The sequence below is a fragment of the Helianthus annuus genome, chromosome 1 (assembly GCF_002127325.2).
Source record: "Helianthus annuus cultivar XRQ/B chromosome 1, HanXRQr2.0-SUNRISE, whole genome shotgun sequence".
NCBI classification, from domain to species: Eukaryota; Viridiplantae; Streptophyta; class Magnoliopsida; order Asterales; family Asteraceae; genus Helianthus; species Helianthus annuus.
The window spans coordinates 112,288,874-112,304,782 of NC_035433.2; the positions used below are offsets into that span (position 1 = coordinate 112,288,874).

Here is a 15,909-nt window from a genome sequence, read left to right on the forward strand (position 1 = left end):
GGATGACATCTAAACTTGGAGTTTACTTCTAGTTACGACACTTGCGCCTAAGATCCATCCTGTTACCTGAAATACATGTAATTTTGGAAAACATCAACATAAAGTTGAGCGAGTTCATGCGTCTTGTTTGTATATCGTAATTCTTGTAAATCTTTGAAAGACTCTTTTGTAAACAGGTATGAAAAGTATGTATGAACATGAATGTTTTACAAGGACTTTAAGGCATAGGGAGCACTCGTAATGGCTCCTTTAAGGCATGTGAGGACATAAGGAGTACTTGTTATGACTCCTTGAGGACATGGGGAGTACTTGTTATGACTCCTTGAGAACATGGGGAGTACTTGTTATGACTCCTTGACTGTGTCGATTACCCTCGACTGTACCGATTTCCCTCGACTGTGTCGATTAACCTCGACTGGGACTCCGAAGCACTACTAGGTACTAGTTGTGACCATGAGTGGGGTTCGGCCGTACCCGTTAGATCTAACCCTCGTCCCTAATTAATGAATGTTTTTAATGGCTTGGTACTAGTTTTCACCAAGACTTTATAGCATTTTTAGCATTTCTTGGTACTAGTTTTCACCAAGAATTTATGGCATCTTTAACACTGCTTGGTACTAGTCTTCACCAAGAGTTTATGGCATTTTTAGTATTAAGTCTATGCTCACATGATCTAGTATTCCATAGGCATTTCATACCGTTTAAGTATTTGTACATGTATTTCACCCCCGGGAGTTATAAAACCAAAAACAGTTAAAGAAAAGGGGGAGCATGAACTCACTGTTTTGCGTCTTCAGTACTCGTAACTCAAATCTCGTCAACAAATACGACTACCTACAATGTGCTAGGGTCTATTAGACGAGCGGGTCGTGCCTTGCCTTAGTATTCATGTTTTGAGTTACGTTTTCTTTATGTCTTTACGTCATCCAGAGTTACAATACTTTTCAAGTATTTGTTTTCGTGTTTCCTTCCCAAGGATGGGAGTATTTCATACATGTATTCTCGTATTCTTGTATTTGTAGTTTCCAAACTAATATATTTTCACTTAGAAAATATACGTAGACTTGTTTTGTCCAAAAATAATGTATCGTCAAGAAAATATATATTTTTCTTCAAAAATCATATATCTTCTAAATATTCTAAGAAAATATATTTTTACTTCCAAAAGTAATATATTTCCTCTTTGTCGAAAATATGATATACTTTGTAATAATAAAAATCATACTTTCGTTTCTTTTGTGTCCAAAATAATATTTACCAAAAATATATTGTAACGGTACTTCTCGGAATATTTCGTAAGTTACTTTATTGCGTTCGGTTTCTCAATATCAAGTGTGTAACTTATTTATTTCATTCCATGTAATTTTTGGTATTATTTTGGTGTTGTAAATTCTTGGTATTTGTGAGTTATATTATTTTAAATCCTAAAATAATACAAGTACTTCACATAATCACACACAATGTCTTTAATGTAGATATATATATTCTAAATACATATTTACCCGTTTTATTTGTAAAACCCACCTCCAATGCTTGTATTTTTGTTACAAAAATCTATGGCAAAGTTTATATGGAAAATCATAGTTAAAAATACACTTGTAAACACTTGTTTAGAAAATATTTTCTAAGTGTTGGTATTTTTAGAAAATTTTGCCATAGTTTCCCCTAAAATGGAGGTTTCCATGCTTTCAAGCATATCATTTTCTTTTGTAAAATCATCACCAATCATCAACAAATCATTCAACACTTACTATATGTCAAAAATATGAATTTTACACTATGTCATGAACTTGAAACTTTGTAAAAATTTGTAATAACTTACTAGTGTACTTAGTAAGTTTAATTACCCTTTAAAGTGTGGTTATTTATTTGAAAATATCATTCTTGAAGAATTTAGATCTTCACAACTTGTAAAGTGATTTTCTAAAAATATTTCTTCTTGAATTTTTCTTGTTAAATATATATTTCTACACTTGATTAACCACTAAAAACATGATTAGTTTCTTTAAAAATCATGATCTTGTAAATCTTGTAAATAACTTTAGTTTCTTGATAATATTATTCTTGAAATCTTTTATTTACAAGTCTTATAACATGTATCACAAATCATCATACACTAAAACAAGTTTATTTTCAAGTTCATGTTTAACATGAAGGATGATCATTACAAATTTCACAAGATCTATCCTTACACTTGCTAGATCATGTGTTTAATCATCATCTAGCAAGCTACATATGGTGATCTACACGACAAACACAAGAAATCATCAAACAAACTCAATACATACACTAGAACAACTTGATCTTCATGTTTTAGAGCTTTATGTTCATGTTTATGCTTATGTTTCTTTATGATCTTTAGTTTACCAAGTTACTTCATACTTTAACCACTAAAATTGTGAGTGAAAACAAGATCAAAGAGGCTTACTACTAGAACTATGGCTAGGGAAGAACAAGTATGAAGATGATGAAGAAGTAGAGTGGATAAAAGCTCCTAGATGAGGTCCTTCCACTTCCAATGCTTCCAAGCCTCCTAAATATGCTTAAGACACCTTGTAGTATGCTTGGATCTTGAAGGAATGGATTGAAAATGGAGAGGTTAGAAGGGGGTGTTTGAGTCGTGAGTTTAGGGGAAGGAGAAGAGTGGTTCGTGAGTTTTCATATGTTAGAATGTAAATGACCAAGGACTTGTAGTTTCTATAAACAACTTCCACAATAAGGATGGCATATGGTATCTTGTGTGGGTATATTCTCCAACATGATCTAATAAAGTATAGTAAACAAATATTATGTGGGACCCATGTCCCCTAACCGTCCAACATGGGGGGGGGGGGGGGGTAAAGTGTAACTTTTAATGGTTAGTTACTTGATTTAGTTAGGATTCAATGGTGCTAGTTAGGTATTTTATGTATTTAATGTTTATTAGATGTGTTATGATATTCGGTGACCATAACTAGCTTTGTAACACTAAAACAATGCTTCTAGTGAAAATTTGATGTTTCGGGTAGTGTCCGGTTGTTCGGTTAGATACCGATTCGTCAACGTGCTTAGTTATACTGTATAGTGTCCTTTATGTAACTTTTTGTGTCACTTTTAATTCCCGACACTTAGGAAAGCATACAGGACCATTTTACCATATTTTTGCTTGTAATAATCTTGTTAAATGCTGAATTTTGGCTGATTTGTGCAGAATTCTGCACTTTATGTGGGTTTTAGGCACTTTCCGGCACTTTGTCTATCATCGTAGGGTCCTTTTTAATTAGATCGACAAATGATCTCTTTAATTAGACCGCCAAGGAGTATTTTCAGCTATATCATCACATGATATTCCTAACCGGATTTTTGGATCAATCTGTTTAACTAGACCACTCAAGGGGTCTAATTATGGAATAATACTTTATAATCCAAGGGTCTTAACTATTACTTAGAAGCCCATTAAGGATTTAAGGTAGTACCTTTGTATGTCCTACTATGAATCCCTTATACGAAAATATGGAAGATTCTACGAGGATTTGGATAACAAAAATTTGGATCACATAAAAACATAAAAGGGAACACATAAGCACATAATCACATAATTGTTTAACTTGATTATTGATTTGTTATTAACTTGTTGTCCATTGAACATGGATATTCAAGGTACACCAGGAAACCAGCTGATGGACTTCAATGTCCTCAAGAATCTATCTGAAAAGATAGGATGATCTTCCAAAAGATTTTTGTTTTCAAAGAAATGTAATATTTGAATTAAGGAACACAACAATTTTAGGATTTACGGAAATACCCTCAGGTACCCTATTAAGGATTTATAGTGGTACTTTGGGTATTCGTCCAGAGTTGTAACATGCGCCTTGTACTTCGTTTTCTTGGAAGAAACGGGAACTTAGGATTTTCGTGGAAAACGCAAGAGATCATAAAATGGAAGAATTTTGGGGGTAGTCTGCTCTTCAAGGAATACAATTCCTTGATTGTCGGTATTGTAGGGGATATGTTGTTTATTCATGCAACCACATAAATATATTGCAATGTAAATAAAAGATTTATTTATAAACAACGATAACAACTGTTTCATGGACCTTGACAACAACAAAAGAAAATAATACATAAGACGTGATTATTTCTAAATGGTGTTGTCTTCTAGAAGTCTTGAGGGTGCTTAGAAGTCTTGAACAACAACCAAGCAAAGCTAGAGGGATCACAGAATCAAACGGCACCTAATATAGGTAACTATGTAAATAAACCGGACCTAAATCGGAAGATCGGATAGAATGAGGTTTTGTAAACCAAATGAATATAGGAACTCATGTAATATGGTATAACAAAACCTACTTTCTAAAAGGAAACCTATCCTAAGTGCTTACGACCCATTACGACCTGTTTAGGTAGCTTACACTACTTTAACGCGTCGTTCGCGTAAAACGCGTTTGGACCGCCTAACGAGTCCTATGACAAGTAATATATGCCTTAACATGTCTAATAATGTTACCTAATCAGTTTAGATGTCAAAATTTAGGTTACATGTGCTTAAAATGAATTTATGCGTAAAAAGGGCATTTTGGTCATTTACCTAAGGCATATAAACTACCTATCATATAACTACTAAAACAAAGTGACCATAAGGTATAACCTCGGAAGGTTATTCCCTATGCAACTATGGTCACATAATATGCTTAGTCGGATCCTAATGATCGACCAAGCGGGTCGGATTTGAAAGTCTAAGCGGTTGTTTAGACCGCTTATTCTACGACCCTGTATAAGCACTAAACCTAAAGTGACGAGTTAAACATGTTAGAACATGAAGAAGTTTGAAAACAAGTTTGATATCAAGACAAAGGGTCTTGATACCCAAAAGTAGTTTGGTTGCAAAATACGCAAGAATACATATTTTGACCAAAACTACGACTCGTCACTACACCTAATCAACGTGGTAATCAGTAGGTATAGTCACAAGGGACTATGACCATCGTGATTACGCTCACGTTGCGAAGTTCAACGAACTTCGTGTTGACCAACTCGTGGTCAAAGCAGAAAGTCAAATACTGTTTGACTTTCGTGCTAAAAACGCATAAAAAGCACGAAAGAGACATACAAAGGGTCCAAGCTAGGAATTTTGATTCAAACAACTCAGGTATGAAGTAATAACTTCAACTTAGAGCTGATTGAACCAAAGTGTGAGTTGAAATGAAGTGAAGGCATGGGTTTATATAGGATTCGGTAAACCGTTAGGATCGTTCCTCGCATTTCGTGCTTTGATCTTGGCCCTCCACTTGGGCTCATGGTTTTTAAAACCATGGGAATGTTTAAAACCAACAAATTTGAGCCCATAGCATCCAAAACCAGCCATTAAAACCATCAACACTTCAAAAATGGACTAGGTTCATTGAATCTGGTCAGAAATTTTAAAAACGGTCCCTGCACTTGTAAAACTTGATTTTTGGCACTTTTAAGCCCCGTTAACTCCATTTCAAAGCTCTAAAACGATGTTAAAGTATAGGAAATTTAAAATATGCTCAAAAACATCTCGGCTGTCGGTTCATTTGGTCGTACGGTTGCGTTGTTCGGTTAATTACGACGGAAGTCGTAACGAACGCAAAAACGATCCAAATTAAGCGACGAATGGAATTTTATCATGCCAATCACTAAAATAAAATATTTTAATGATTACATAAATTTTTGGATGTCCGGATATATCGAGAACGTAAGATATGCGCGAAAATGCAAACTTGTGCACTTTTTGACGCTTTTAGTCCCTATTGATCAAGAAAGTTTATTTTTGCGCACAAAACATCTCAAAGTCTATTTGTAGGATATATAAAGGATATTTAGGACATATTTAACTTATGATGAAGTTCCGGAATGTTCGTTACAGTACAAATCAGCATACTTTCGCAGTTTGTCGAAATTAGTCCCTGTAAGCGAATAAACTTGATTTCGCCACACCAAACCCTCCAAAACTTATTTCTAAGTAATGTAAAGGTTATTTAAGGTATGTTAAGCCTATTTCACTATTCCAGAGTGTTCGTTGCATTAAACTGGTTATATTTACGCATCAGTGCGCGTATAACCTTCCAGAAAGCGATTTAAAGCTTGAAATCGAACATGAATTGATATGTGCAAACGATACACATATTTTTAGAAATCCCAAGTATGAAACACAATATTTCATAAATTTGTTATTTGTTTGATGGTTGCAGAGGCACAGGTGTCACAGCCTCCCCTATTTTAGGAAATTTCATCCCGAAATTTATTCGTAGGAGTCTGTCTGTGACGCTGTGTTAAATAATTGTCTTGCATGGAATCTAGGGTTTTTATCTATTTGCGTAGAATAACCCATCAAAGATATGCAAGGCATAATCCTGATATTTCACTCAACGGACATTCTTAAGAAAACGAAAATGAACGGACTGAGTCATTTTCCTCGATGGGTATTCTTCAAAATGGAAATGAAGGAAAAAGTCAAGGATATTCATTTCCCTCGATGGGTATTCTTCAGAAACGAAAATGAATGAAATGGGTCATTTTCATCAATGGGTATTCTTCAGAAATGGAAAGAATGAAGAATCAAGGATATTCATTTACCTCGATGGATGTTCTTCAGAAACAAAAATGAACGGAATGAGTCATTTTCCTCAATGAGTATTCTTCAGAAATGGAAATGAAGGACGAATCAAGGATATTCATTTCCCTCGATAGATATTCTTCAGAAACGAAAATGAACGGAATGAGTCATTTTCCTCAATGGGTATTCTTCAGAAATGGAAATGAAGGAAGAATCAAGGATATTCATTTCCCAGGATGGATGTTCTTCATAAATGAAAATGAACGGAATGAGTCATTTTCCTCAATGGGTATTCTTCATAAATGGAAATGAAGGAAGAATCAAGGATATTCATTTCCCTCGATGGATATTCTTCAGAAACGAAAATGAACGGAATTAGTCATTTTCCTCAATCGGTATTCTTCCGAAATGGAAATGAAGGAAGAATCAAGGATATTCATTTCCCTCGATGGATATTCTTCAGAAACGAAAATGAACGGAATGAGTCATTTTCCCCAATGGGTATTCTTCAGAAATGGAAATGAATTGAGTCAACTCTTGATACATGACAAAACTAGCTGTGGTTTCTGTGCACTGAATTCCATAATTATGTATGCATCTATAATTACGTAATTCCTTGCACAGTCCGCACAGTTCAATTTGTAATGTGAAGGGGAAGAAAAATGAAACCTGTGATGAGTGTGACTAGACTACCGTAGGGTCCTTTTTAATTAGATCGACAAATGATCTCTTTAATTAGACCGCCAAGGAGTCTTTTCAGCTATATCATCACATGATAGTCCTAACCGGATTTTTGGATCAATCTGTTTAACTAGACCACTCAAGGGGTCTAATTATGGAATAGTACTTTATAATCCAAGGGTCTTAACTATTACATAGAAGCCCACTAAGGATTTAAGGTAGTACCTTTGGATGTCCTACTATGAATCCCTTATATGAAAATATGGAAGATTCTACGAGGATTTGGATAACAAAAATTTGGATCACATAAAAACATAAAAGGGAACACATAAGCACATAATCACATAATTGTTTAACTTGATTATTGATTTGTTATTAACTTGTTGTCGATTGAACATGGATATTCAAGGTACACCAGGAAACCAGCCGATAGACTTCAATGTCCTCAAGAATCTATCTGAAAAGATAGGATGATCTTCCAAAAATTCGATTTTGTTTTCAAAGAAACGTAATATTTAAATTAAGGAACACAACAATTTTAGGATTTACGAAAATACCCTTAGGTACCCTATTAAGGATTTATAGTGGTACTTTGGGTATTCATCCAGAGTTGTAACTTGCGCCTTGTACTTCGTTTTCTTGGAAGAAACGGGAACTTAGGATTTTCGTGGAAAACACAAGAGATCATAAAATGGAAGAATTTTGGGGGTAGTCTGCTCTTCAAGGAATACAATTTTTTGATTGTCGGTATTGTAGGGGATATGTTGTTTATACATGCAACCACATAAATATATTGCAATGTAAATAAAAGATTTATTTATAAACAACGATAACAAATGTTTCATGGACCTTGACAACAACAAAAGAAAATAATACATAATACATGATTATTTCTAAATGGTGTTGTCTTCTAGAAGTCTTGAGGGTGCTTAGAAGTCTTGAACAACAACCAAGCAAAGCTAGAGGGATCACAGAATCAAACGGCACCTAATATAGGTAACTATGTAAATAAACCAGACCTAAATCGGAAGATCGGATAGAATGAGGTTTTGTAAACCAAATGAGTATAGGAACTCATGTAATATGGTTTAACAAAACCTACTTTCTAAAAGGAAACCTATCCTAAGTGCTTACGACCCATTACGACCCGTTTAGGTAGCTTACACTACTTTAACGCGTCGTTCGCGTAAAACGCGTTCGGACCGCCTAACGAGTCCTATGACAAGTAATATATGCCTTTCCATGTCTAATAATGTTACCTAATCAGTTTAAATGTCAAAATTTAGGTTACATATGCTTAAAATAAATTTATGCGTAAAAAGGGCATTTTTGGTCATTTACCTAAGGCATATAAACTACCTATCATATAACTACTAAAACAAAGTGACCATAAGGTATAACCTCGGAAGGTTATTCCCTATGCAACTATGGTCACATAATATGCTTGGTCGGATCCTAATGATCGACCAAACGGGTCGGGTTCGAAAGTCTAAGCGGTTGTTTAGACCGCTTATTCTACAACACTGTATAAGCACTAAACCTAAAGTGACGAGTTAAACATGTTAGAACATGACGAAGTTTGGAAACAAGTTTGATATCAAGACAAAGGGTCTTGATACCCAAAAGTAGTTTGGTTGCAAAATACGCAAGAATACGTATTTTGACCGAAACTACGACTCGTCACTACACCTAATCAACATGGTAATCATTAGGTATAGTCACAAGGGACTATGACCATCGTGATTACGCTCACGTTGCGAAGTTCAACGAACTTCGTGTTGACCAACTCGTGGTCAAAGCAGAAAGTCAAACACTGTTTGACTTTCGTGCTAAAAACGCATAAAAAGCACGAAAGAGACTTACAAAGGGTCCAAGCTAGGAAGTTTTGATTCAAACAACTCAGGTATGAAGTAATAACTTCAACTTAGAGCCGATTGAACCAAAGTGTGAGTTGAAATGAAGTGAAGGCATGGGTTTATATAGGATTCGGTAAACCGTCAGGATCGTTCCGCGCATTTCGTGCTTTGATCTTGGCCCTCCACTTGAGCTCGTGGCTTTCAAAACCATGGAAATGTTTAAAACCAACAAATTTGAGCCGATAGCATCCAAAACCAGCCATTAAAACCATCAACACTTCAAAATTGGACTAGGTTCATTGAATCTGGTCAGAAATTTCAAAAATGGTCCCTACACTTGTAAAACTTGATTTTTGGAAATTTTAAACCCCGTTAACCCCATTTCAAAGCTCCAAAATGATGTTAAAGTATAGGGAATTTAAAATATGCTCAAAAACATCTCGGATGTCGGTTCGTTTGGTCGTACGGTTGCATTGTTCGGTTAATTACGACGGAAGTCGTAACGAACGCAAAAACGATCCAAATTAAGCGACGAATGGAATTTTATCATGCCAATCACTAAAATAAAGTATTTTAATGATTACATAAATTTTTGGATGTCCGGATATATTCAAAACGTAAGATATGCGCGAAAATGCAAACTTGTGCACTTTTTGACGCTTTTAGTCCCTATTGATCAAGAAAGTTTATTTTTGCGCACAAAACATCTCAAAGCCTATTTGTGAGCTATGTAAAGGATATTTAGGGCATATTTAACTTATGATCAAGTTTCGGAATGTTCGTTACTGTACAAATCAGCATACTTTCGCAGTTTGTCGAAATTAGTCCCTGTAAGCGAATAAACTTGATTTCGCCACACCAAACCCTCCAAAACTTATTTCTAGGTTGTGTAAAGGTTATTTAAGGTATGTTAAGCCTATTTCACTATTCCGGAGTGTTCGTTGCATTAAACTCATTATATTTACGCATCAGTGCGCGTATAACCTTCCAGAAAGCGATTTAAAGCTTGAAATCGAACATGAATTGATATGTGCAAACGATACACATATTTTTAGAAATCCCAAGTATGAAACACAATATTTCATAAATTTGGTATTTGTTTGATGGTTGCAGAGGCACAGGTGTCACAGCTAGTTTCCACCATAGTTTGCCACACCCACCCCGTTCACCCTTAGGGTCTGTTTGGTATGGGTTAATGGAATAGATGAGAGAATGGAATGAACGAGGTAATGGAATGGACAACGGAATGAAATGGATCATTCCATTCCATTGTGATGTTTGGTTGCTCATATGTGAATAGAATAGATCATTATCTTGTACAATTTGATAAACAAAAAAAAGATGAAGTAAACACAACTGTATTAAAGTGACAAAAATATAATTGAGTCAATAATAATAATAATAATAATAATAATAATAATAATAATAATAATAATAATAATAATAATAATAATAATAATCATTCTATTTCATTGTGATGTTTGGTTGCTCATATGTGAATAGAATGAATCATTACCTTGTACAATTTGATAAACAAAAAAAAAGATGAAGTAAACACAACTGTATTAAAGTGACAAAAATATAGTTGAGTCAATAATAATAATAATAATAATAATAATAATAATAATAATAATAATAATAATAATAATAATAATAATAATAATAATAATAATATATTAATGATAAAAAATTAATAATAGATTTTTCATATATATTAATATTAGTATGAATATTAATAAATATAAATATAAATATAAATACAAATAAAAGTACAATAATAATAATAATAATAATAATAATAATAATAATAATAAAAATAATAATAATAACATATTTCTTTCGATTCCTTGAAGGAATGGAAAAAAAACACCTACATATCAAGGAATGAAAATTGTTATATTTGGAAGGAGTTACATTCCCTTGGAATGCTCCATTCCATTACCACATGATAACCAAACATGTTTATTTTCATTCGATCATAATGATCCATTCCGTTCCATCTTCCATTCCTTCATACCAAACGCTACCTTAAAGAAATTTTGTAGGAAAACTTGACAAGGTAACACAAACACACTCTGTTCAGTTAAACAGGTTCACACTAATCGCAAACAGTCAACCCCACGGATATTATGCTAGATGATTTTCCAAATAGTTTTTGCCTTGTAACTAGTTCAAAATTACCTAAGACCATGTGTAATGGTGAGTGAAACAAATGCCCCACCCTTAGGCATGAATTGACATGTAGCATATGAGACATTATGGAATATGAAGTGAATAAGGGGTGTAGTCGAGATTTGTGAAGATGTGAGGAAATCTAATTTATAAATTTTTTTAAGTTAAAAAAGGGTTCAAAAATAGATGTTGGAGGATCTGATTGGCCATTTAAATATATCTTAGGCATTTTTAAGATTTTAACGAAAAAAAAAAAAAAACGCCCCTGGGGCGGTGTAGTGTGCTATATTGGGCATTTTTTATTTTGCCCTTCACGCCCTTTCAAGCTACCACTACAGGTGGTCTTGAAAGACTCGGGGGCTGTTTGTTTACCTCTTAATGAGGCTCTTAATGGTTCAGACCTCCTCTTAGTGGTTCAGAACTTAATAGTTCATACAGTTTGTTTCACAAGCAGATGTCTGAATGGTTCAGACATTTGCCTCTGAATGGTTAAGATTTATACAAAGTCTGAATGGTTAAGACCTCTAATCTGAATTGATCAGACATTTGCCTCTGAACGGTTAAGCATTATACAGCTCTTAATGATTTAGACCTCTTACTGGTTTAACACTTAATGGTTCAGACCTCTTACTGTTTCAGTACTTAACCATTCAGATGTTGCGTAACAGCCCCTCACTCAAAACTGATCTGTTGTGAACTTGTGAGCTCTTCCAAATAGAGAACCCTCATATAAAAGTATACCTAAGCAACTAGCCCATGTAACAATTATGAAGAATCCAAAAAAAAGCCCGAATGATCTCCCCGTCAGCGAGGACCAACAAGGCAACAAGAACAGCCGTCGACCAAGAACACGATTTCAAGATCAGGAAAAAAGCTAACTATGGCTTCACAAATAACCAAGCCAGATTAAACAAAAAGTAATAAAAATCAGGTTAAACAAGTCGCGTTCGTGTCAACCCGTGAATATTCGTGTCATGTTCAGGTAACACGATTTTCGGGTACGGTTTTATGTCAAATTTCTGGGTTCTTCCGCAAACACAACACTTTTAACACCCCTATCCAAGACTAAACACTGCAAGAAGCATTACAGAACAAATATAAGAGAACAAAAAGACATGACTTGTAGTAAAGATCAAAGCAACCAGTATTCCATTTCTATATTCTAATCTTTCCATCATGATCTGCCAAGAAGATTGCAAAAACAGAAAGTTTGCTTTACTTATTTCTTAAATAGTTACTGTTCACGAATTATCTCCCAAATATAAAAACAAAAGTCGATGAACACACTGTCAATGTTAGACATGCAAAATAACTGGAAAACTGGAAAAGAGCTAAGTCGATGAACACACGGTCAATGTTAGACATGCAAAAAAACTGGAAAAGAGCAATGCAGAGGTTAACAAAAACCAAACCTTTCTAGCACCTGAGGATGATGATGAAGTTCAATACCAGTTTCCCTAAAGAGTTGTTCTTTTAAATATCTAATCAAATTCATAACCATTAAACAAACTGGCATTTAGTAAGAGATGCACATTTAAGGAATAGACTATAAACTATAAATCAATGTGTACCCTACATGTGAATCTTGAATGTATATGAACATAGGTAGTAACTTGAAATATTGCTTTTGTGCTGTACCGAATCAGCTCATACGTTTTCAAGTTCATGCTCAAATAGGTGTCAGCACAGCTTGTGAACAACCCTATTCATTAAGGTGATTACCCTATTCATTAAGGACACGTTCGGGTTTCATTAGTAAATACATACAATCTCATCAGAGCAAACTCTCTGGTTTCTGTAGTAAATACGAATATAATCTCATCAGAGCAAACTCTAGAAAAAATCTACTAATTGTTTCAAACAACGGAACCAACAAGTTACCTAACTTCATGTATCAGTGTCAATAGTCGCATAAATTGCAGGATGAACAAAAACTAAACACTGCAAGAAGCATGACAGAACAAATATAAGAGAATAAAAAGACATTAACTGCAGTAAAGATCAAAGCAACCAGTAATCCATCTCTATATTTTTATCTTTCCGCATGAACAGCCAAGAATTTTGTAAAAAAAAAAAAAAACAGAAAGCCTGCTACTTTTTTTCTTAAAATGCCACTATTTTATTGAAGAATTATCTTCCGAACCTAGAAGAAGCAGGCAATGAACACACGGGCCAAGGTTTAAAAGAACAGAAAAATGAGTTTCGAGGCGTTTTCCTTTCGCCTCACGAGGCATAAGGCGTAAGCCTTGAGACAAACCAAGGCGTAAGCCCGGGCGGAAATAAAAAATAAATATAAAAATTATATATATTATAAAAATAATAATACCAACTAAATTCGTCATCAAATTCATTAAAAACAGACATAAAAAAGACATAAATTGCTTGCAATTCACACTATAAGTCAAAAACATCAAAAACAAATATCAAAAACCCCTGAGACGCAGCCTTTTTAGCGCCTTAGCCCCTCTAAGGGGCACGCACAATATAAACCCCTTGAGGCGCACTTCAGAATCATTTTTTGGGTGTTTCGCCTCGAAGCGCACGTGGCAACCGTTTTTTTTAAACCATGACACGGTCCATGTTACACATACATCAACAACAGGCAAAATGGAGAGGAGTAAAGTAAAGATCAACAAACACCGAACCTTTCTAGCACTCGAGGATGATGATTAAGATCGATGCTAGTTTCCCTCAAGAATGGTTATTCTAAATCATTCATAACCAGTAAACGAACAGGCATTTAGGCAATCATGCGAATGTATAACTAAGTAGATAGCAATTCATCAAAGCTTGTAAGAGATGCACATTTAAGGCATAAACACCAGTACACTATAAATCAATCTGTTCTGTGCACCCTACATGCAATTCTAAAATGTATAAGAACATAGTTAGCAACTTGAAATCTTGGTTTTGGAAGCTGATATGTCAAAGCTTCTAAATGGATTTGTAAACCAAATTAAAAAGGCGCCGCTTCTAGGCTTCTAGTTGTAAATAAAGATTACTGGGTGTGCATAGAACAACATATAACATAAGCGCGCTTCACGCTTTTGTTAACCAAACCTTAAATATTACCTATGAACAAGGTGAGAACAAAGCAAGCCAATTGCATGGTCAACAGCCCTGTTCTTCAAAACGCCCTACAATCTCAATTCCACAAGAAACATCATTAAGGTTCCAACTTTCAAATTTTAATTACCACTACACCAAATTATTAACAAAAACAAACTACCAAACAACACATATTCTCAACAACCTAAACTTGCACAATTAAACCCCTTCCTCATTCCTCTTCCCCTTCTTCCCCTCCAAAACCGTCTTCGAAAACGACTCCCACAGCTTCTGATGCGTCTCAATTATCATCTCCGTCTGCCTCATCTCCGCTTTCATCCGCATCGACTCAAGCTCCCTCGCCATATCCATCTTCATCCTCTCCATCCTCACAAACCCATCCCCTAGCCTCCTAACCGCCTCCACCATTTCATTCATCACATTATCTCCATCAATCTTCCTCTTCAACCTACCCGTCCCACCCGACCCATACCCCGGGTTCATATTCGGTGGTAAGTCATCCAACAACCTATTGTTCCTCGCTGACGTCATCACAGCAAAATTAGGAATTTTAATCCTAACTCTATTACCATCACCGTTACTGTTAGTGTTACCGTTATGATACAACAACATATCATCTTCATCTTCTTCAACCTCAACCTCATCTGGAACCTCATCTGCAACGTCGTCGTATCGATTGTTCAAACTAACTGTCAGATCTGAAGAAGAACTAAACCCTAACTCCATATCATGCATCAATTTAAAGTGTATCCACGACGACGAATACATATTCCTCTTCAAACCGCTTCCGATCCGTTGGATCTCGGATCGGTACCGTTTCCGGAGCTTCTCCATCTTATGGCGGCACTGAATCGAAGTTTTCGCCGGAAAAGTCAACCGGCAGCGTTGAGCAACACCGTCGGCGACCTCCTGCCAGTCCGGCGCACGGAGATTACCTCTCCGGAGAGAGTACCACTTCTCACGGTAGCAGTCGATGAGCGCCACCGTCTCGGCGTCGGACCAGCACGGCGGAGGAAGGCGGCGAGACGGAGGTTTGGGAGGCGGTGGTGGAGAGGAGGAGGGGGAGTGCATGACGGCGGTGATGACGTAAGAAAAGTGGTGGTGGTGAGAGGCATAATGAGGGGGTTAGGGTTAGGTGGGAAGAAGATAAAAGGTAGGGTGGGGGTGCGGCTGACTTAGCGGTGAGGTGGTGGGGGAGGATAACGTGCGCCGTGAGTGAAGGGTGCGCAGGATGAGAGTAAAAACAAAAGGGATAGGAAGGTGAGGTGAGGTGACAACCGTCAGTGTTTATTATTGGGTAGTTGGGTGAGATCCGCACCGCCTGAGAGTTGGGTGATGGGTATTTGGTTTTATTAGAATTTATAGTAAGAGTAAATTCCACAAAACGGCTTTATGCTTGCTTAAACTTGCATGTTTAAGCTTTTATCTTTAAAATTTATTAAAAATATCCTTTACGTTTATTTTTATTACATATTTAATTCTTTACGATTAACTAAGTTTATTTTCTTAATTAAATTCCTTCACATACCAAACATGGTCATTTCATTTCCTCTCTTATAAAAACCCATTGCA

General features: G+C 35.6%; 1 protein-coding gene across 1 annotated transcript; it reads right to left on the bottom strand.

Annotated features, from left to right (window-relative positions):
- Nucleotides 1-14,282: 14,282 nt before the first annotated feature.
- Nucleotides 14,283-15,679, bottom strand: LOC118482800 (trihelix transcription factor ASIL1-like). The gene has a single exon (XM_035978468.1). The coding sequence runs from the start codon at nucleotides 15,406-15,408 to the stop codon at nucleotides 14,536-14,538; it is 873 nt and encodes a 290-aa protein (XP_035834361.1). The 5' UTR covers nucleotides 15,409-15,679; the 3' UTR covers nucleotides 14,283-14,535.
- Between the last annotated feature and the right edge of the window lie 230 nt (nucleotides 15,680-15,909).